Below are 23,718 nucleotides of genomic sequence, written 5' to 3'. Positions count from 1 at the left end.
AAGGGAACCAAAGAAAAGGTTATCAATGACCGCCATGTTGATAACCCCAATGAATGCTATTTCATCTCCTGACTTATCTTCTCCCTCCCTGATTTCTCCTGTCTGCCTCCCTTTTAAGCTCATCCTCCTCATACCAACCTGTACTCCAGGTCTTTTTAGGCAGTCTACTCATTGCTCCAGTCTTGTCTTGCCTTGCCCTATACTCAACCACATCTTGCTGGTTCTCAGCTACTCTGTTTTTCTACAAACCACAGGACCATTGCATCTCTTTCCTGTACCAGTTCTCTCCTCTGGTTCTTTGTCTTGCTAACATTTATCCATCCTTTAGATCTCAGTTCACTCATTATTTCCTGATTTTCTCAGACTTGGTCCAATCTCTCTACTATGGTCTCTCCTAACACCACATAGCATTCTTTATGGCATTCATCAGATTTGCAACTTTACATTCACTTGTATGATTATTTGATTAATATCTGTCTCCCCCACTAGATTATAAAATCTTCCCTGTTTCTATTTCTTCTTTTCCTGTTGCTCCTGACTAACTTTGCAATGCCCATCACTCTTCTTCATGGGGTACAATAGTTTGTACTGACCAGTGGCTTCCTCTGTCTCATAGATTCTGATAATTACCTTTTCTTTCAATGCCCCTTAATTTCTAGTCTTCTTCCAATCGTTGGTTCTCTCTAAATTTTTTACATTCACACTCTACCAGCAAGATAATCTTACCAGTTTAATTCATATTTATTATTTCTTTGGCAAACTTCTTATGATAGACCAACTCATGGCTCCTGGGCCAACACTCAAATGGACTTCCTTTGGGTTGAGCTTGTCTTCCATCCATTGGCTATGGCCAGGATCATTGAGAGGTCAACTTTCCTGAGAAAGTACAATAAAGCAGACACTTTCTCCATCACAATCTGCTTGTTGAGAATGGGCAGAGTGCGGGAAGGGTCTTCCTTGAGAACTGGGATTGGATGAAGGAGTGAAGAGTAGTAACAGAAAACAAGCAGGGACAATTGAAGCATTCAACAACCTCCTTATTGGTTGGTGTTCCACGCAACCAAGTCTCCATTCCTTGGTATACATTGTTAACAAATTTAAGATTTCACAGAAGTTAAGTCCATTTAGACCTGATGAGCAAACTAAAATCTCAAGGAAAGATCTGAAGTATTTTGGGAGTGATGGAACCCAGGGGAAAATGTCAGATGATTAGATTTAAAAGTACCCTGTGAGGGCCTGTCTACTTCTGGTTCATCCTTACTGCTTAAGGGCAGCCCTTCAGCCTCTACCTGAGGGGAAGGGGAATCACCAGTTCTCCCATGGCAAGCCCAAGGTTCCAGTCCTCAATGCTGTACCCCAGGTGCTCACAACATGAAGCTGCCAAAATCTTATTCAGCCCTTAACCTCTCAACTGCCCTACTAGAAAAATTTGGTGTAACAATGATCTTAACAGGTGTTAGAAATAAGTTTTACTGAGCTTGAGGAGATGATTTGGCCACCATCCATTATCTGGGTGGACATCATCAATCATTTATATTGGGCAGAGCACCATAATGTAGGTGTTAACCACAGACTCTAGAACCCAATTGCCTGGGTTCAAATTCTGGCCCTGCTCCCTACCAGCTATGTGAACTTGGGTAAGTGACTTGTCTCCTTATGTATAGCATGAGATTGTGGTATCTATCTCAATACAGTTGTTGTGAATACTAAATAAATAATTAAATGTCAAGTGCTTATAATAAAGTTGACATTACATATTTGTGAGCTACAATCATTATTGCTGATGGTATTACTGTCCTTTAGAGGTCACCTCATCCAATTATTGACCACATATATTACACAGGACACATTTGGTTGTAGGTAGTAGAAATTCAGCTCAAAGTAGCTTAAGTAAGAAAATAAAATGCATTGGTTTACACAACATGGAGGGTCTAAAGGATTGAATTATTTAGGTGCTGCTAGACCCAAGAGTTCTAGTGATGCCACCTGGACTCTTACTGTCTTGAGCTTTGGCTTTCTTCTGAGTCAACATCATTCTCAAGCAGGTTTCCTCCATATAGTGGCAAAAATGTAACTTGAGGATGACCTTGGTTTACATTACTTCCTCAGTATATCTGAAGGACTCTGGTAGGCCCAGGTTGTGTTTCATCACTGAATCAATTAGCAGGGACAAGGAGGGTTCCAATAGGTCAGGTCTGAGTTGCATCCTACCCCTGTAGCAAAGAGGAAAATGGGGCCAACTCTATCTAAACATCATGATGCCCTGGAGGAAGGATGCTGAGCAGAAGACACCCACTGCTCAACCCTTTGTCAATGCAGCTGGGGCCATATCTCTAAGAAAAACTAGAAGACTGTGATTGACATGATTACTGAAATTTTTCTCTATTTTCCATTTAAGAGTTACAAAGTCCCAGCAGTGATGTCCAAAATACTGAATAACTGGTAGAACAAGAGCCGGTCATTTTGAATGGATGCCCAACCAATCAGAATGAAGATCAGCTGTATCAGTAAATTCTTGCTGAATAGCAACCCTGCATCAAATGCTTAGCTTAGACTGATTTCTAAAGGACTTAAATATCCAGTCCTAGTCAGTCTTCCTTATTGAACAACTGCTCTCTGGCTTTACCTACTCACTTACCTGATTAGAGGCAGAACTGAGTAGACAGGTGTCTCCTGAACTCTTTCTACTCTTCAGTTCCCTTTGTCATCTCATGTGTGTGACCTCCCCACTGGGACACACACTTAGGACAAAAGATAAGCTTTTGAGCTGAAGCATCAATAACCTTGAAATGAACACATGTACCTTGCTTGATATTCTGTTTGGGGCCAACACTCATTTTTCTGGCTGGGGAAAGTGGAGGTCCCCTCTTCCCTTTTCTCTATTATTCTACCACCACCAAATGCCTCACAAAACCGTCCTGGTCTCTGCTGGATCTATCTTTATCCAAGGATGTACTACCCCTTCAAATTCAGATTGGATGAAGTGTTATTTGATGAGAGACCTAGTTGAAGGGCAAATTAATGGGCCAGCTGAGCTTAGCTAAAAAGCCTCAACCAACAACTGGTGTGGAGTGGAGTGATAAACTGATGTGTTTATGGCACTCAGCACAGAGTCCATAGATAATAGATATCTAGTAAATGATAGTTTATCTCCTTCTTGTTAGGCACCCTTCCTACTGCCCTGCTGCCTAGCCTTGCTTTAGTTGCTAGCAGTACCTAACAGCACCCCCCCCCGGATCCTTTCTTCCAGTCTCAGAGATGGTCCTGAATATCAGTGCCCACACCTGCTCACCAGGAGGTACTTTCCCAACTGACTTTGTCCCCCTCCCAGCTAATAATGCAGCCTGCACAAAGACTCGGGAACACTTGCCAAGACAATCTGACCTTTGCTTTCCTCGTCCAGGTGGGAATTGATGGATTTCATGCCTGTCTCCTTTCACGGTTGCAGAGAGTACAGCAACTTGTCAAAAACACAAGATACTTCAGGCAGATTGAGAGAAATGGATTCATTATCTATGGGAATGAGGAATCTTTCATGGTCCCCCTGCTCCTTTACATGCCTGCTAAAGTAGCATGAGTATCCAAGGGCCCTCAGGAGAACACCTGAGCCCCAAGACATCTGACTGTTGGTGCTTTTGACACCAGGAGGCTCTTTCAGCATAGGTATTGCCTATGCACATTGAGCAGGATGCCAAGTTCAGGATTCACTTGTCCAGCTTCTCAGAAGCCATGTGCCAGCTCATCAGCAAGTGCTTTCCATGGGCCTTATGGGAGGGGAACCAGGTGAGAAAGCCCATCATTTTCAATCCCTGTGAACTGGGGAGGGTCTTGTAGCACCTGAGGCCTCAGCTGTAAAGTAGGGATGACCCTGTACCTCTTACTACCCCAAGAGCTTCTCAAGGAGAATTTCAGAAAACCAACTCTCCCAACATTTAAAATCAGCATTACCAGGCTCTGTGCTTTCTCCATGGCTATCCTCACAAGAAGGCAGCCTCATCTCAAGTGTGGGGAAACTTAGGCTGAGAGCAGTTAAATATAGCTTCCCAGTGTCATACAGGTCAAGCAGTAGTAAAACCAAGAGGCAAACCCCAACTTAGACTCACTCCAAATCTCTTGCTTTTAACACCAAATTTTAATGCCTCTCCTGTAAGCCTACTTGGGGTTGTTTTCCACTGACTGCAACTCAGAAGTTGAGCATCAGTAACAACTGCATAAAGAAAAAAAAAGTCTTTTTCTCAGCAGGTATAGATGATTTTATACATGAGCCATTCTCCAGTCTGCTAGAGACTAAGTCTGTTATTAAAGGGAAGTTAATTAAAATCTTTTCTAAATGTAAAATGTGTCTTATGGGGATGGGGTGTATAGCTCAGTGGTAGAGCAGATGCTTGGCATGCACAAGGTCCTGGGCTCAATCCCCAGCACCTCCATTAAAAAAACCAACACATAAATTCATATGAACAGACAAGAGTGGAACACACACACATACACACACACACACAAATTTATGCCTGACCAAGCGCTTGGTGGAAAACAATTTTCAACATGTTTATCAGATTCTCACATCTTGATTCTCCCTTAAGCCCATTGTTGATACTTTCTGTTTGATTCTATAACAGCCTAAATAGGTTGGCAGAGTACTAGAAGTAGTATAGAGAAGAAGTTCTGGGGCTATGAGTTGAGAATCAATGATGTGTAGGACTGAGTTATAATATTCCCAAAAGACTGAGTCTTCAGAGTACACTCTTGTGTCCCTTACCCCAGCAAAATAACCAACAGTTAAAATACATTCATGAGTTATCTAGTGCACCACAGCATTTCCACCACTCAGCCCTTTGTTCATGGATCTAGACTTAGAAGTCAGGAGTGGAGTGGCCAAGAAGACTGTGTGCTGCAGAAATGTCACAAGACATTGCTCTGTGCTAATGGCAGGGAGGAGTGACAGTGGGGATTCAAAGTGGTAGATAACCCAAACCCTTTACCGTCCAATCTTGGAAGACATGAAGGAAAACCCATGTTTATTCAGAGTGGTTACAGAAATGGTGTGTTCTGACTCTACACTTAGCCCATGCCTCTCTAATATTGTATGATTAGCTTAAATGAAGACACCAAAAGTAAACTTATTTTTGAGAGTGTAAAGTACACAACGCTGGAGGGTGGAGGTCAGGAGTGTGCTGGATAGTTCCCACTTTGATGATGGAAGCTGGGATTAGAATCTCAACAGATTGGGAAAATGAGCCCATCCAATGAGAAGAGTCCACAAAGAATAAAAACAAATGCAATGAAATGCAAGAATTCAACTGCAGGTTAATGGAAAGAGGGAAGGAGTTCTCCTCCTCTTCTGTATGCCAGGGGTCCTGCCCAGACAAAGCTAATGTGAAAAATGAGAAGGAAACTGTGAAGGAGTTTCCTGGAAAAGTTATGTTCTAGGGCATAATGAGATGTTTGGAATGAAAATGACTTTTTGACTCTGCCTTTTACTAGCTGGGGAGGCAGGGTCTGGGACAAGGTTACCCAACCTTCTGAAGTCCTGCTTTTCTCATATTGAAAATAGGACCTATTTCACAAGATCATTCAAAGATTAAATAAGATTACATCTGTCACCATTTGGCATGTTGCCTCGTATAAGAGCTACTCAGTGTTGGCTGTTATTATTAATAGTATGAATAATCTATACAAAGCACTTAATATAGTGCTTGTTATACTGTAAGGACTCAGTGTACCCACTGTTATTACTACAACTTCTACTCCTACTGCTGCTACAATGTTGATTATTATTAGTTTTAACTGAGTGCAAGGTTGAGTCAGCATGGTTGTGTGGTTTTTCAAAATAACTATTGCAATCTTCGGTTATGTTAAGAAAGATAGAACTTCAGGGAAAATAGTAGGAAAAGATCCTGCTATGCTCCCTGCCTCAATTAATCTACTTTGGACCCTGGGTGGTATGTCAAACTGTCTAGTGACTTCCTCTTTATGATGGTTTTTAAGGAGAAGCTAACATTGCTGATGTGAATTATACACTAAGGAAGGCTCCCAGACCCAGCGGCCACCCCCTGAAGGCGGGATGCTTAGTGTTAGTTTACAAATGAAGACACCAAGATGCACAAAAGTCAAACTGCTTTCTCAGGGTCCCTCATGCTGTAGGTAATAGAGCCCAGAATTCAAGCTGGTTCCACTTGCTTCCTAAACCAGAGCTCTTTTCAATGCACAGAACACAATCTCTCAAGCTTTAATATCCAGGGGAAAATACACATCTCATTAAAGCAGTGCAGAGCATGAGCTTAACTCTCTTTAATGTCACTGTTGGTGAATCAAAAGGCACCAATTACTACAATGCAGGAAAAATTTAATTACTTGGCTTGTCTAAGGAAACAGAACAGGTGAGTTACAGCAGGTAATATTACATGTTGTTGGCAGGAGTTGCTGGCTAGAGCTGGCCTGCTGCCTGGCCCTGTTTCCTTCTCTGATGTTTCTTCAGTGGAAAGTTAATATGCAGAGAAGCTTGGGAAACAGGAGTTAATCATATAAGACAGTGTATGAGCACTTTCTTCATTGGTTCATTTAAAAACCTTGGGTTTTATTAAAGAACTGTGATTTCTCCCCGTCTCCATCTACTACAGAATGAAAATATCATCTCTCATCAGTTATCCTTTTGAACAAAGTCCTATTGCAACTCTACCACTGGAATCTTTTATGGAGTTTAGTATAACATGATTTCACCCATAAAACATTCACTTAAATAATCAAGAATGTATTGGATTTACTATTCGGTACAGGGTTTACATTTTCAATCCACGAGCCTCGTCATACACTTGGAGGATGGCGATGCACGCAATACAGTGATGCTGTGTGCAATGCAGTGATGCTGTGTTCAGGGCAGTGCTGGTGTTTTATTATTATTAATCACATACTGTAGTTTCTTTCCACCTAGGCTGGCTCTAATTTGCTTTGGGGAGTACCAACCCAGAAGTTCATTATATAGAATGTTCAGGGAAATCATATTCTTTAACTGAAGAAGGCTAGCTTTGGTAGTGTAAGTTTTAACCCAGAAGTGCTCCAGGAGGCCTCAGTTGAGCCTAATGAACCAGCAGTCATGTATTTTGCTCTACATTCTTAGGCAAAACTCTCTTCCTCTGCTACAAAGAGAAAAGTGCAGATGGTGAAAATTGTCTCTCGGGAGTTCCGAAAACTGGTTTGAGATCATGGGTCAGGTGATTGTACTCTAGTAATGAAAGCACTCGACTTGCTTCTCAGGCAATTATGAGCTCTTATCCCGTGCACAGCTTTGTGTAGGCTGATAAAGAAAAAGAAATAATGGCCTGTTTTCAAGCTTCCTCAGTCAGAAAGCTCCATCTCCTTGTAATCTCTCCAGTCCAAATCAGAGGGTGAGTCTTCCTTGCCTGAGCCAGAGGGGTAGGAAGGCTGTGTGTCTGGTAGGTCTTGGAATCTCCACAGATTCATTTGAGAACCTGTGTGCTGCACAAGGCAATCCAAAAGCAGACAGCTAAACTGGAGGGAATGGAGGACCCAGCAGCCTTCCTCTCCACATCTGCGTCAAGGATTCTTCCTGAGTTTCCACTGGAAGGTATCTGTGGTGCTGTCAGCTTCCAGCCTAAAATAAGACACTAGCAACCTTAGTGCTAAGAACAGACCCGAGACATTTACTGCACTTGCAGGCAGAGCCTGTGTGTGATTCAGGATCCCTGCAGAGAGTGACAGAGCACAAAGAGGGAAAAGCTCACTTGGGGCACGTGCCTGGATCTGACATTGGATCTTGGCACCAGAAATTTACAGACTTTGAGAGCTTGATATTCTAGAATCATTACTGAAATTAGCTTGGGAATAAAAAGAGGCTAGAAGTGGTTAAGGGGAAGGAATCATAGCTTAAAAAGGTTTTACTCTGCATCAAAGAGCTTTATTTTTCTGATCCAAACAACACTGAGGTGCTCGTGAGTACCCAGGTCTGTAGAAATCAGACCTGTGATTCTCTTAACAAGTTAATTCCTGTGGAATATCTGGCTTGGAAGGAGCACAGAGACGTCATCTAGACAAGCACTTCCAGACTTTTGGGTCATGCACTCTTATCAATACAAAAATTTAAGCACGTTTCTAACTGTAAGTACAAGAGAAGGTGAAAATTGACCCCTTGAATGTCAGGGCATTAAGGTAGGAACTGAACATAAACAACTAGGAACAATGCTCACAGTAAACAGACAATGTAGGCAAGTCCATTCAGTGACCTTGTTTGGAACAAGAAGAAACAAGGCCACTTTGCAAACACAAAATGACTTGAAATGTCCCTCCTCTAATATGAGTGACAGCTGCTCCTTTACTGAAGACAGCTCTAACCCCACTTTACTCCCCCTGCCTCCTGGGTAAGAAATCTATAATAACCAATGCTGACCTTCTCCTGCTTTCTGTCAGCATCCAGCTCAGAGCTGGTCCCCACTTCCCTAGAATCATCTCATGCACAAGTCCCAGTGTGATAAGTAACCCTTCCCAGCTCCCTGTTACTAAGACGGTTCTTCTAGAGTATGAGCTGCTGTGATGCAGCAGTCAAGTAAACCCAACTTTGCTTGAATTCAGGTGTGTTCCAGGTAGTCAATCTGTGGGCTTCAACATAAATCCATGTCTAAATTATATATGCATTACCAACATGTAATGTGCATTGTATAACAGACACAAAAATAAGTTTAAAAGGTTGAGATATCACCTCACATCTATCAGAATAGCTACCATCAATAAGTACACAAATAACAAATATTGGTGAGAACTGGAGAAAAGGGAAACCTCCTACACTGCTGGTATGAATGTAAATTGGTGCAGTCAATGAGGAAAACAGTATGGACACTTCTTAAAAAACTGAAAACAGAATTGTCATATGACCCAGCAATTCCACTCCTGGTTATATGTCCTAGAAAGACTAAAACACTACTTTGAAAAGATACATGCACCCCAATGTTCATAGAAGTATTATTTACAATCACCAAGATGCGGACACAAACTTAGTGTCCATCAACAGATGAATGAATAAAGAAGATGTGATGCACTCTCTCACACACACACACACACACACACACACACACACACACACACACACACACTGGAATATTACTAAGCCATAAAAAGAACAAAATTTCACCACTTGCAGCAAGATGGAAGGACTTGAAGGGTATTATGCTAAGTGAAATAAGTCAGATAGAAAGACAAATACTGTATGATATCACTTATATGTGAAATCTAAAAAATACAACAAATTAGTGACTATAACGAAAAGAAACAGAATCACAGATAGAGAGAACAAGCTAGTGGTCATCAGTGTTGGGGGGAATATAGAGAAGGGGGATAAGAGGTATGAACTACTGGGTGTAACATAGGCTCAAGATCATGTTGTACAACCCAGGGAATACAGTCAATATTTTGTGATAATTGTAAATGGAAAATATCCTTTAAAATTGTATTAAAAATAATTTCTAAAAAGAAAGTTTGAGATTAAAATAAATCAAAATCCTATGTTTTCCTCACATATCCTCCATGAATAATCTCCTTTTTAAACATTTTTTAATTGAGTAATAATCATTTTACAATGTTGTGTCAAATTCTAGTGCAGTGCACAATTTTTCAGTTATACATGAACATATATATATTCATTGTCACATTTTTTTTTTTTGCTATGAGCTACCACAAGATCTTGTATATATTTCCCTGTGCTATACAGGATAATCTTGTTTATCTATTCTGCATTTTAAAATCCCAGTCTGTCCTTTCCCATCCCCTGTCCCCTTGGCAACCACGTTTGTATTCTCTGTCTGAGTCTGTTTCTGTTTTGTTTTTTGGGTTTTTTTGTTTGTTTGTTTGTTTTAGATTCCACATATGAGCGATCTCATATGGTATTTTTCTTTCTCTTTTTGGATTACTTCACTTAGAATGATGTTCTCCAGGAACACCCATGTTGCTGCAGATGGTGTTATGTTGTTAGTTTTTGTGGTTGAATAGTATTCCATCACACAAATACACCACTTCTTCTCTATTCAGACATCCATCGATGGACATCCAGGCCGACTCCATGTCTTGGCTATTGTAAATAGTGCTGCTATGAACATTGTGGTGCAGGTGTCATTTTGAAGTAGGGTTCCTTCTGGATATATGCCCAGGAGTGGGATTCCTGGGTCATATGCTAAGTCTATTCCTAGTCTTCTGAGGAATCTCCATACTGTTTTCCACAGTGGCTTCCCTTGCTTCTCTCTCCCACTCTTAATGATTTAGAAGTCTTCTTTTACAATGTTGTGTTTATTCTTTTTGTAATTCATGGCAGTTATCTCCCTTCCAGTTATGAGTTTCTCAATTTTGTACCATCCTGCTTCTCTTCTATTTAAAGTAGACCTGTGAATATTTCTTTTAGCACGGGTTTAGTGTTGCTAAACTCTTTTAGTTTTTGTTTGTGAAGATATTTATCTCTCCTTCTATTCTAAAGGATAGCCTTGCTGGATAGAGTATCCTAGGCTGCATCTTTTTTTCATTCAGGGCTTTGAATATATCTTGCCACTCCCTTCTGGCCTGTAGTGTTTGTGTAGAGAAATCAGCTGAGAGCCTTATGGGGGTTCCCTTGTAACTCATTCTTTGTTTTTCTCTTGCTGCCTCTAGGATCATTTCTTTATTCTTGACTCTGGCCATCTTGATTATGATATGTCTTGGTGTGGGTCTGTTTGGGTTCTTTCTGTTTGGGACCCTCTGAGCCCCCTGTACTTGGATATCTGATTCTTTCTCTATGTTTGGGAAGTTTTCAGTCATGATTTCTTCCAATACCTTTTCAATCCCCTTTAGTCTTTCTTCCCCTTCTGGAACCCCTATTATGCATAGATTGGCATGCTTTATATTATTCCATAGGTCCCTTATATTGTTTTCATTGTTTTTTATTTGTTTTTCTCTCAGCTGTTCTGATTGGGTGCTTTCTGTTGTCCTGTCTTCTAGGTCACTTATTCGTTCCTCTGCATTATCTGGCCTGCTTTGTACAGCCTTTAGGTCAGCTCTCATCTCAGCAAATGAGTTTACTAATTCTACTTGGTTCTTCTTTATAGCTTCTATTTCATTTTTGACATATTTTATATCTCTAAACACTATCTCTTTTAGTTCCTTCAGTACTTTGATCAGTCCTTTTTTGAAATCTTGATCTAGTAGGCTATCAGTGCCTAATTCCTTGATTGTGCTTTCAGGGGATTTCTCTTGATCTTTTAATTGGGAGTGGTTCCTCTGCTTCTTCATATTGCTCATATCTCTCTGGCACTGTGGTTTAAGGAGTATCAGTTATCTAGTTCTCCTGGAGACGGTGTGCTCTTAATGATTTTATCGAGAGGTCTTTGTGTCTTCGCCCTGTTTCGCGTACTCAGCTTGCTGTTTCCAGAGGCCCTCTTTTGGTGCCCTCGTCTGTGCTGCTCCCAGTGGTTGTTGGCTGGCAGATTGTGCCCCCTCCCATCACTGGGTCAGGTGCTGAGCTCTTACCCGGTGGGTGGGCAGGTCACTCCCCCTCCAGATGCCACAGTCAGATGCAGCACTCAGGCAAGGCAAGTGGGCAGATCGCGCCCTCTCCCAGCACCGTGGTCAGGTGATGTGTTCCTACCAGGAAAGCGGGTTGCTGCCCACTCTCTCCCAGCACTGGTCACTCTGCTGCTCTGTGCAGCTGCCTGGTCCACCTCGGGTCAGCACTCTGAAGGCGGGCTCGGGGAAGCCCACGGAACAGCACCGCCCCTGCTCCGTGGCAAATCTCAGCTTGTTTGTCCTGGCGGCACAAGTTCTCTGAGGTGCCAGGGCAGAAAGATCCTATCTGCCTCAGGCTGTAAATAATCTCAGTCCTGCCTAGGAGGTTGCAGAGCCCCCAGGTGTGGATTCAGGTCTCAGTCCCTCCCCTGCCCCTGTGCTTCACACAGGAGGAGATGGTGGCTGTGTCTGAGTACTGCCTCTCTTCTCGTGAGATGTGCCAGTAATGGCGGCGCAGGTCTGAGGAGACAAAGGCTATGGTGCCCCTCCCCCCAGGGCACACCAGCCATGTTGCTTTGCTTTTTTCACAATTTATGGGGGACTGAGGTTGTTCTGCTCTGTCACAGCACGCAGCTCCCTGCAGTCCCCTGGGGCTGCCTCAATGCAGCCACCCCAGTCCTATGCCCAGCTCGGGTGGCCTGTCCTGGCCCCAGCTGTCAGCTCGTGTCTTGGGCTGTGTGTCACAGGGACCCTTTCTGCCCATTTAACTCAGTTCTGTTGGACAAGGGGTGCTCAGGGCAGATCTGAGCCTCAGAGGCTCCCCCTCCATCCCGCTGGCCTCTCCGTTGGAGAGGGGAGATCCAGCGAACAAGCGCCAGCCCTCCTTTACCACTCCCTTCCCATGGGATCAGTCCCGCACTGTTTTGCTTTTTCTTCTTTCTTTTTCCCTTTTCTCCTACCAGATTTTTGGTGTCTTTGTCTTTCAAAGAGGGCGATGTTCTGTCAGAGTTCCATAGGTGCTTTGTTTGGCTGAGTAGGTCCATAGATGTGAGTTTTGGTGTATTTGTGGGAAAGGGTGAGCTACAAGTGTCCTTCTACTCTGCCATCTTGCTTCTCTTTCCATGAGTTATCTTGCTTCTCCCCAAGTTTGCTTTCAACACCACTAAGCTATTCCATCCTCCACCTTCAGCAAAAGCAAAAGAAACTATCCCAGATTGATGCAATTTAAAATGTAACTTCTGCTACTTTTTCTTAGTGCTTATATTTGGTATAAAAATTAAGAGAATACACTGAAGTAAAAAGAAAACTTTAATCACCCATAATGCTACCAGCCAGAAATAAACTATTCTTAACATGTTGGTAGATACCTTAACTGACGTCAATTTGAAAGACTTCCCAAAGGGGAGCATCCATAAGCCACATGAGTCATTCATTCTGATGTTAACAACCCTTACTTTCCCTTGTCAAAACACTGGAGTCTAAAATCCTCTTCCTTCTCATTTGACTGGTTAAGTTAAACAGGCTCAAAAGGTTAAAAAGGCATACCCGATACCCTAGGATTAGTGATAAGAGTAGAAGGAAAAATTACATTTTTAAACATTTTTTATTGAGTTATAGTCATTTTACAATGTTGTGTCAAATTCCAGTGTAGAGCACAATTTTTCAGTTATACATGAACATACATATATTCATTGTCACATTTTTTTTTTCACTTGGAGCTACCACAAGATCTTGTATATATTTCCCTGTGCTATACAGTATAATCTTCTTTATCTATTCTGCATATGCCTGTCAGTATCTACAAATTTTGAAATCCCAGTCTGTCCCTTCCCACCTCCCACAAGACATGGAAACAGCCTAAATGTCTATCAACAGATGACTGGATAAAGCCATAAAAATTACATTTTGCATATTCTGGATCTCAGTTGTTTCTTTTGTAAAAGGGGGATACATTTACCTGCCTGGATTAAGAGAATTGAAACAGATGAGCTCTTGGTCCCTTGTGGTTTTAAGCTCCACTGTTCTCTGGAGCATAGAGATGAGTATTTAAAAGCTGGGGTGGGAGAGGTGGGGGCAGTGGGAAGCATAGGAGAGAGAGGAGGACGCTAATCAGCCCCTATAATGTTCCATTTTCTTCCTGGCCAGGTTGGTTTGCTGGGTCATGAAGACACAATTCAAATGTAATCTGCAAACTTATCTTTTTCTTCCACAAGTTTATATATGTCATTAAACTTTAAAATAAAGCCTTCAAAGGTAAGCATGGATTGGGGCCTTTTATTCCTGTCCTCACACTGCAAAAATAAATGAAACGTTTATAGTGTGGGGTTAGACTATTAAAGAATATGAAATAAAATGCATTAGCCTATGACATTCCTCCAGGGCTGGCTTATGAACCACAGCTTAATGATTTAGTTCTTTCTCCTTTATTTTAAAATCAAATAAACTATCAAAGAAGACTATGGTTCTCTGTGAGTCTCCAGAGAGCAAGCCACTTGGGGTTTAAGAGAACTGGTGGGAGGCAATCTCTTTACAGATTTTGGAAGCCCTTGATGAGATGAGTGACCTTCTGCAGTTGAAATATTGTCGGCACAGGAAGTCAGCTCGCCCCAAACTCTAGAATGAGACAAGATTTGAATTTGAGGATTGAGTTTCCTGGTCCCAAATGGAACCTAAAAACTTCACCAGAAAGACCTCCCTCCTTTCCTCAGAAGGAATATAAATGGATTTTTCCTCCTTCCAAAGGACAGTTTTGGTTTCCAAACCAGCTTTATGGAACCAAGTGAGACACAATTGTTGTTGTGTTTTTAATGTCTCTACAGAAACTAAACTACAGTTCAAGAGTTTACCTTTCTCCTCTCCCAAGTGTCTTGCTACAAATACACACCTGCACTTCTTAGAATATTTTTAATGGCATGAGCCTGTGTTTTAGCTGCTACTGTGTGGCCTCTTTGGTCCAGACCCTTTTAGGAGTTTGATTTTTAACTCAGTAGATCTCAGTAAGTGTTTACTTACTTCATCTGCAGACAGGGCAGTGTGGCTGAACTGCTTGCTACCCACGACAGCACCATTTTGGGGGAAGTCCCAGGCACGAAGGTAAAGAAATGTGGCTTCTATCATTTGCCACATTTGGACTTTTTCCAAAGGCAAGTGTCAAATGCTATATAGTCAGTGTTTCGATGGAGAGAACAGACCTGGCCCGCAGTTACCAAAGGCATCTTTAAAGGAAACTTTCCTTTTCCTCTTGTTGGTCTCCTACAGTTTTACAGGTGCACTTTTGAGGTTTGGAAAATTCAAGACTTTTGTTTCATCAGGAAGAGGGCAGAAAGCAAACCAGCCAATTTTAGGCCTAGACTAAAACCATGAAGTGATAACAACTTCAACATTGTTGGTGCCATGTGGACTGAATGTTCAGCCCACATGGCCTTTATGACTTTAAGGAAAGAGTTGTCATTTTCTTATTGAATTTGGAGTACATGGTGAAATTCAATGTCCTTTAGAGTTGACTCTCAATACTGCACTTGAAAAACATATTGATTCAAAAATGACATTTAAAAGTAAATTCCCTTCAACTTTTTCAATTCTGACACCCCTGTTCAGGCCTATTAAATGGCAGTCATCTGGCATAAGCACTCCAATTGGGTGCTGGGTGGGCTTGTACACTATTGGGCAACCAACTGTAATTTACTTGAGTTTTCTTTGTCTCTCTGTCTGTCTCTGGATGTCTGCCTGTCTGCCTCTCTCTCTCTCTAAGTATAAACACAAACTCTTCTGCAAAATTAGCCTTTGCTAATTGGACCTGGTTGGTATGGAAAAAGCCAGTGGAAAACCTTATCTTTAATGAGCTCCCAGATGGTGCTCAGATTGAGAAACTTTAAAAACCAATGGTGACCTTTCAGCAAAGCTTCTGTAATAATTCAAATGAGTTACAGAACATTCCACTCCATCAAATGACACTATAAACAAATCACTTCAAGAGATTTTGACTTCGCATGACAGATGGGCCCAGACTTCCATGCTGGGTGTTGAGATCAAAACTCTGCCCATAGCACAGTGTTGGCTGAAGCAGCAGGCCTGGATGCTCATAGCTTATTAAACATAAAGGTGATAAGTGTGGAGAACTTTTTTATGGGGAAATGATAACCCTCAGTAGGCACATGAACTTAAAAGTAGATCACAATGATAAAGTTCCTCATGGATGTCTTCAAGGAGTCCCATAAGCAGGAAAGGAAAGGAAGTGGGTTCTGAAAATCCAGTTGCCCCATCCAAGGGCTGGTTTTAATACCTGTTTCAACACATACTAAATTCCAACTCTTCCTGAACTGGTACAGCATTCCTTGTGGAAAGAAAATCTATGTTATATAAATGTGCTAAGAAGAGGAAGACATGTAGGTCTTTTCTCTTGAAAATGTACATTTATATGAAGTTGATCCTAGTTAATTGTCCAAAATGCATCTTCATCAAGATCCCAGTGTCCTGGTCAATTTGTTACATTCTCCAAGATAAAGGATCTATCTGTTTCAGAGAGTCTGTTTGAGTATACACTTAGAAGAACAACTGGAATCAAAGTGGAATGTTTGGTGAGCACATTAGAGGGGCCCAGGTCCCAAAGGGCTGGTAGTATACAAGAATATACATCATACAGAATGAGGTCAGTTAACACAGTGCTTGTGAGAATTTTTAATTTTTATAAGAAAAAATCTACTGCAAGCTTAGTAAAACCATGATTTCAGCTTAACAGGTATTATTGGGTCTCACTAACTATACCAGAGCCAAAACATCCCTTGGTTGGTTCTGTTCTGAAAGACAAATTTCCAACAGAACTATTATTTTATTCACTCCCAGCTGTCCCAGTTGTGCACACACACACACACTTTTCCCTTCCTTTACAGAGCAAGCAAGAATATAATGGTACAGAGATAAGAATCTGGTTGGTTGATTGACAGATGGATGATGTTGTTCTAAATAATGACCTCAGAGAAGCAGAAGATAAAGGACCCAGATGGATGTGCATGAGGAGGATACATTTGCACATTAGAGAGATGGCGTGGACACCTTCCTGGTCTTGTCATGGAACAGCAGTATCCTGGATGTTTGTCTGTATTGCCTTTCAGCATGTTTTGGTCTGATAGAGACCACGAGCTTCAGACTTTACTAGGAAGCTTGTTAAAATGCAGATGCCCGGGCCCCATACCAGACCTCCACTGAATCGGACTAGCTGTCATGCCCAGGAATCTGCATTTTAGCCAGACTTCCCAGGGGATTCTAATACATGTCATAGTTTGAGAACCACTATTGGAACGTTTGTTTTGGTAGATCAGTTGGCTCTAATAACATATCGGGAATTTTGTTCTGATTCTCTGTTGGCAGTTAAGGGGGTTTATACTCTTGAAATAAAGTGAATTATTCTGAAATTTTCTCTTCAATGGGACATTTTGTTCCCATTTTTCAGATGTCCTCTCTTTCTATAAAAATGGATCCAATGTTAAAGAATAATCTGCCATTCATTTGGACAAAATTCTCTTCTCTAGTTCTCCTCTGTATCATTGCCGACAAGATGTCCTTTTCCCTTTTCGTCACGTTGTCTCGTTGAATGTGGTGTCTTGTTTCTTTTCATTTTTCCGACCCCTCTGGTTATTTATTTATTCCCAAAACAGCTCTTGAACAGGGTAAAAGTCTTCACAGTTCTTCAAACATGCAACGCTCCTCTGTAATTTTTCTTCTGAGGTAGCAAATATTACAAATGGGTTACTCCCACTTAAAAATTCTGATGAGGAAAATTTAAGTCTCTGAAATATATGCTTTGTTTATGACAATAATAACAATTGTAATTTGAACTTATCTGATGATTTTTTGGCAATATTTCCTGGACTCGGTAAGCACAACTATTTGAAGTCTGTTTTCTCAGAATGCCATATGTAACTGTGTAATGTTTAGGAAATTGAAAGGAGTCTATATTTTAAATGGTTCTAGGCAATTATTGTGGGACATTGTCTTACACTGTGGTGTGTTGTGTGTGTGTATATATGTGTGTGTGTTTCACTGAAACATTGGAGGTGACCAATTTTATTTCATTCTGACTGTGATGTGTCAATTTCTTTAATAAATAAATCACCAAAATAAATGATGATTTTTGTGTTGATTTAGTTTGGGTTACCCTAAAAAAAAAAAAAGGCCAAAGTAGAGATTTGCTTTTAAGAATTTCATGGAGGAAAATTGGCCAGTGGTGGCTAGCTCTGGCTTGTACCATGTCACCAGAACAAATTGTGCTCCTCCCTTCTCAACTCTGCTTTCAGTGATAGCACATTGGTAGCCTGAAACTGGTCATTGTGGGAGCATTTACACCATGGAAATTGACAAACACTACAAATTAGGGATCTGGAGAGCTGGCTGTTAAACATTTACCAGCACACCACTGAGACCACATACAATGGTACAATATCTAGGCTGGAGGGAGGGAACAGGTTTGGAAATAGGAGAAGCTGAGCTGTGATGTCATCATGACAAAGGCCTGAGTCAGCCCCAGGGGAGCTATGCTGAGATGGGCCTTTAGCAGTATCTCAAAAGGAGGCAAGGGAGCCAAGTCTTTTTCTCTTCTCCCAATGGACTAGTCATTGGATGCAAGCCACCAGGGTCTAGAGGTGAGGAGGAGAGCGTTACCTTGGGCAAGACAATCCTATTCAGCTGAAGGCATTCTTGGGGAGGGACTCAGCTTTGAGCTGATAGCAGTCCACCCACTTAAAAAAATTATTTCTAATCTACTTAATTTAAAAAAGTTTTATGATGGAAAAATGTAGACATACAATAAAATAGGAAAGTATCATGGGCCCACATGTGCCTACTACATAGCTTCAAACATTATCAATTCATTGCCAGTCTTTTTCATATATTTCCCCCAGCCACTTCACTTTCCTTCCACCAGATTACTTTGAGGTAAGCCCCAGAAATATTATGATTTCATCAGTATATATACGTCACTGAATCTCTCTAAGAGATGTCTTAATTTATTCCTTACTTTGTTTTAACCTCATTAAAAGGTAAATCTTCAGGAAAACAAAGGCACCAAAATGAGTTGAATTTTCTTTCTCGATCTCATACCTTGCATGCAAAATTTCTGGGTCAAGACTAGAAATTATACTACAATTTTACTCAGCCATAAAAAAAAAAGAATGAAATGATGTCATTTGCAGCAACATGGATGGATCTAGAGATTATCAGTGAGGTAAGTCAGACAGAGATAGACAAATATCATATGATATCACTTATATGTGGAATATTAAAAAATGATACAAATGAACTTATTTACAAACCATAAATAGACTCACAGATGTGAAAACAAACTATGGTTATCAAAGGGGAAAGAAGGGGGGGATAAATTAGGAGTTTGGGGTTAGCAGATACAAACTACTATATATAAAATAGATAAATAAACAACAAAGACCTATGGTATAGGATAGGAAACTGCATTGAATATCTTGTAATAACCTACAATGGAAAACAATCTGAAAAATAATATATACATATATAACATACACACACACACACACACATACGTACATATAACTGAATCACCTTGCTGTACATGTGAAACTAACACAATATTCTAAATCATTTATACTTCAATTTAAAAAAATAACTTAAAAAAGACTAGGAATTATTTCTAAAGAAGATATGTGGTGTCTTGAAAGATAATAAATCAATCATTTTGGACACATGTACCAGATACTGTACCAAGAACTCTGACACATATCATCTGGGACAGTCACAGAGACTAATAAAGAATTCATCTTGGAAGGCTGCAGTGTTGAAGTTGTCAGCAGATTCACAGTGCCTAAAGAGGGCTTTCCAGATTCTAACAGGGTGTTGCTTTTTTCTGAGAATGCCCTCTTCCTTACTGAATCAAGTTTCTTAAAAAGTTACTTCAGCTAAACTTTATATATTAGCAGGGATAATTCAAGCAGGAATAAGAACAAGTGAGACTAGCTTACCCATTTGGAAAAGAGTGGTGATTGTGACAGAGTTAAAAGTAGAACTTGTCAGCATCATTCTCATTGCATCCCTTTGTCTAAATGAGAGGCTTACATCTGATGACTGTAAGCCAACTGCTCTGAAAAGTTATCACTGACACAAATCAATAACAATATCCAACATGAGGAGGAGGTCAAAGTAGAAGCAAGAGAGCTTGTTTTTATTTTTGTTCTTGCAGTGACCTGAAACAGTTCTCCCTTTTATTCAGCCCAGATGATAATTTTTATATCAAAAAAATTGGTTGAAGGGGCTAGGGATTTTGGCTCTGACTCAAGTTTATTCAGGATCTTTGTAATTAGTTTGGGTGGACTGCGGTGCCCGTGGCCAGCATTAGGTCTGGCTCTAGTTACCACAGGCTCCCTACTTCATCACCGGCCAAGGAATAAGGCAAGGAAATTGCTCCTTCTTTGTTTCTCCAGCCCATAAGTCTGTTTCTTTTCCAGATTTGAAGCTTTCATGGAGCAAATGTGTAAGGAAGACCAAAAGAAGTCTAATGGCTTCACTGAGATGAAATAAATCTGGCCTCCTTGACTAGTGATCCCTCACATGAATAATGCTCTGTATCTGAAAAATGAATGAGTAGCAATGTGAGATCATGGAAAATGATCTTGGCATCTTCTGAATGAAAATTTTTCACCAGTCTAATTCAGCAATCAGGCTATGAGTTTTCTAAAGGGAAAGAACAATCTCTCTTGCCAACATTACATGCTTTCGCCATAAACGTCTATTTAGTAAATGACTGTAGTTAAGTCATGCCTCTTCTTTAATAGTGTTTCTATCAATTTCATATACTTTATACCAGTCTTTTAAAAACATCTCTGCATATGAAGCATCAGTAAATCTTGATCACAAATTATGGACACCTATGATAAAATGGGTTTTTCTTTATGCATAAAATAGCATGTTGATATTAAAAAATATAATCTGGGCCTCCTAAAACATTTTCAGCTAAATATCTATGATGAGTTTTTAACCCCTCAAAAAATCTTAGACAAAATCACAAAGTATATATTTGTAAGATATCTTATTAATGAGACAACTCATTAAGTTGGAGAAATTAAATGGGGTGAACCATTGTCAAAGATCTCCTACATAGATACTTCTATAAGCCTCACAGATAGTCAATGTTATAGACATGTTACATAGAAAAATTTAAATATTTTATTAAAGTGTGTCTATTTCTAATACTAATATTAACTCTAATGAAAATTACATTTTTTACTGTGCACTTATTATTTATAATAGCTGAGTAGAGAAGAAACATGTTGGCTACTCAAACTAGTCAACATGGACCTCGACTGTGAATAAAGATGAAAGATCAGGGGTTACCAGATATTTGAGGAAAACCAACAACACCAAAATGAGTAGCCAACATGATAAAAGAGAAAAATTTTCACCAACAGAAACAGACAATCAGAGAAAAGAGAACTTTTCAAATATCCTAATTATTATTCTTGTGGATTAACCTGATTACATGAAGATACCACATCCACAAAACAAGAATAAAATGACATGAAAAGGAATGAGGGTAGGTAAAAATTAGATATATTTCATATTTAAATGTTTGGTGAAAATAAATCAATAGGAAGCAAAGAAGGAAAAATTTTAAATCTCTCTCAGAATATAAAACAAAGGACAAAAGAGATAGAAAATGTGAGATTAAAATTTTAAGGATAGAACAGGAGTTCCTAATCCAGCTAATATAAAGTTGAGAAAGAAATAATAAGGACAACTGAAGGTAGGGGGCAAAAAATCAAAGAAATAACAGAGAAACTATTTTCCTGAAACAGAAACAAAACAGAAGGTAGAAAAAGGCCCAATAAGTACTAAGCTGATGAAGAAAAATAGATTTTCACCTAAAGGCATCTCATGAAACTTTGCTAAACCAAGGAAAAAGAGAACTAAAAAGTTTTCAACTAGAAAAAAAAACCAGTCTCTCCTATGAAAGTAAAAGGAACAGACTTTACTTCTAAATATTACCAATGTGTCCTCCAGAAAGTTCATTCCAATTTCCAAAGCCATCAAGGAGTGTATATAAATACCCATTTCCACAATCTGTGCCAGTGCTGAGTATTACCACGTTTATAATGTCTGTCAGTCTGACAGAGAAATGGGTTCTTACTAATGTCTGATTCCCATTTACTAGTGACACTTTTTTTTCCACGAATGTATGGCTGCTTGTATTGGTTTTTTGCACATTTTTTTTTGTATTCCCTGCTGCTTTTTCTATCATGAATGTCTCATTAACATCACTAGATGCTAGAAGACAATGAAGCCATGCCTTCAAAATCAGAGGGAGAATAGTTCCGAGTCTAAAATCCTATATCCAGAAAAACATATCTAATCAAGGGAGGGCAAAATAAGAACTTGTTTTTACATAAAAAGTTCAGAAGGTTTATTTTCTTTAAAAAAAATTCTTAACAAATACTTCAAAAAACACATCCAAACTAAAGAAAGACATGGCATCCAGAATTAATCCAGGAGTAAAAAAAAAAAAAAAAAAAATCCCAGAATTAGTTAAAATAGATTCAACACTTGTAAGAAAAGATGGTGGGCTGTTTTTCCTCTTGTGGAAGTCAAAATTCATGTTTCTGGTTGGCAAGCACCCTCCTCCACATGGTGTCTCAAGGACCCGGGCTATTTTCCCAACTGTGGCTCCACCAAGCCCTAGGACTTGGTCATGTCACATGTGGCTGAGCATCCAGATTTCAATCTGTGCAAAAAGAAACACGAGCATGGAGGAGGCCACCTCTTATCCCTTTCTGTTGATTGACTTAACTTTGGACACATTCCAAAGAGGATGACATGCTTTGATTCCACAATCCCAAAGGGAGTATTGAGAGATCTGTAAGAAGCAGAATTGCTGTGGATAACACCTTGATTTCTCAGCGCTTAGAGATACAGCCCTCTTCCCACAACACTACTCCAGCGCCAACCCCACTTACCCCTGGCTGATAGTTAAGACTTTGTAAGCTCCAGTCCTAGAGCCCAGAATCATAATCCCACAGCCGGCTGGGGAGCAGATCAGCCAGTCACTTATCCCATCTCTTATTCTCATGTGGATGCACACACCTTGTTCCTCAGAAAAAAATGAGCAAGGTGCCTGTCACATCTGAATACTCTCAGTTAAGGCATCTTTGAAAAGGCTGGGCTGGGCCTGGCCAGAAGAGGGAGTGTTGCAGTGGTGGGTGTCCACCTACATGCAGCTCTCAGGAAGTGGGAACTCTGTCCGGGCCATGAGAACTTCAAGCGTGCTAAGCCTGGCCCATATGCTGCTCAGGATATGAAAAGAGAGGTGATAGGTTTCTCGCCTCTGTGATCTTCACTCTGCCTCTCAAATTGTCACACCTCACTTTGGAACCCTCCTGGGTTTCATTAGTGATGGGGAAAGCCAGCCAACTGGTGATTAGTATAGGTTTGTTTGGGGTTGACTCTTTTAAAATTCCACTTTTACAGAGTAATAGCCTGGGGTCAACTCTTCAGTGAAACGCTGGAAACAAGAAAATATGGTGCACTTTATGGCTTGTTTATCCATCTGCATCTTCCCTGGTGCACGTTCCTGGAGTCTCTCCCCTCCTGGGTTATGACCTTTCAGGGTTTTGCAGCTTGTTCAAAGCTACTTTTCAGTGACACTTTAAGGATAAGGTGAGGTAGCCACTAAAAATAACAGTGTGCACAGCAATTCATTCCTGCCCCATCCCTATGCAGTGTCTCCCTCCATTTTCACCATTCAGCCTTAAATGTGACTATATGTGAGTGATGTGAAAATATAATTTACTTATGGTAGGTCTTCACCTTGCAAAAGTAAGAGTTGAAGTGACATGCTTTTAGAAAATGCTTGTTCATCAGAATTCCAGGAGCATTAATGTTCAGTTCTTTTAAATTTATACATCCAAAGTTCATGATTAGACAGATGTTCTATTAGAAGTGAAAAGTACCAGAAACAAAAATCTAACAGTAGGCTTCATACTTTGAAACTGGCTTTTTTGTCTCTGGAAAAAAATTGAAATCTTTTTATTAAAAAGATGCTTAGGGTGGGACTTGAAAATAGATCTCAAAGGATTTCTGGTCAAGATGGTGGAATGGTAGGACCACGAGCTTGCTTCTCCTCATATCTACAATGAAACCACAACTGACTGCTAAACAACCATCAAAAAAAAGACTGGAACCTAGCAAAAAAGATCTTCTTCAACTGGAAACATAAAGAGGGAACCACAGCAG

The 23,718-nt window shown here is 40.3% G+C and overlaps 1 protein-coding gene across 1 annotated transcript in view; it reads left to right on the top strand.

Annotated features, from left to right (window-relative positions):
* LOC105083196 (serine palmitoyltransferase 3-like) overlaps positions 1-3,577 on the top strand; it is a 118,256-nt gene extending 114,679 nt beyond the window's left edge. The window contains 1 exon segment of the mRNA XM_074346905.1: positions 3,451-3,577. Coding sequence (XP_074203006.1) covers positions 3,451-3,577 — 127 coding nt within the window.
* Positions 3,578-23,718: the final 20,141 nt, after the last annotated feature.

The sequence above is a fragment of the Camelus bactrianus genome, chromosome 19, assembly GCF_048773025.1.
Source record: "Camelus bactrianus isolate YW-2024 breed Bactrian camel chromosome 19, ASM4877302v1, whole genome shotgun sequence".
Classification (NCBI taxonomy): Eukaryota; Metazoa; Chordata; class Mammalia; order Artiodactyla; family Camelidae; genus Camelus; species Camelus bactrianus.
Note: the sequence above shows the minus strand (reverse complement) of the source record. Positions and strands in the feature narration are given on the sequence as shown.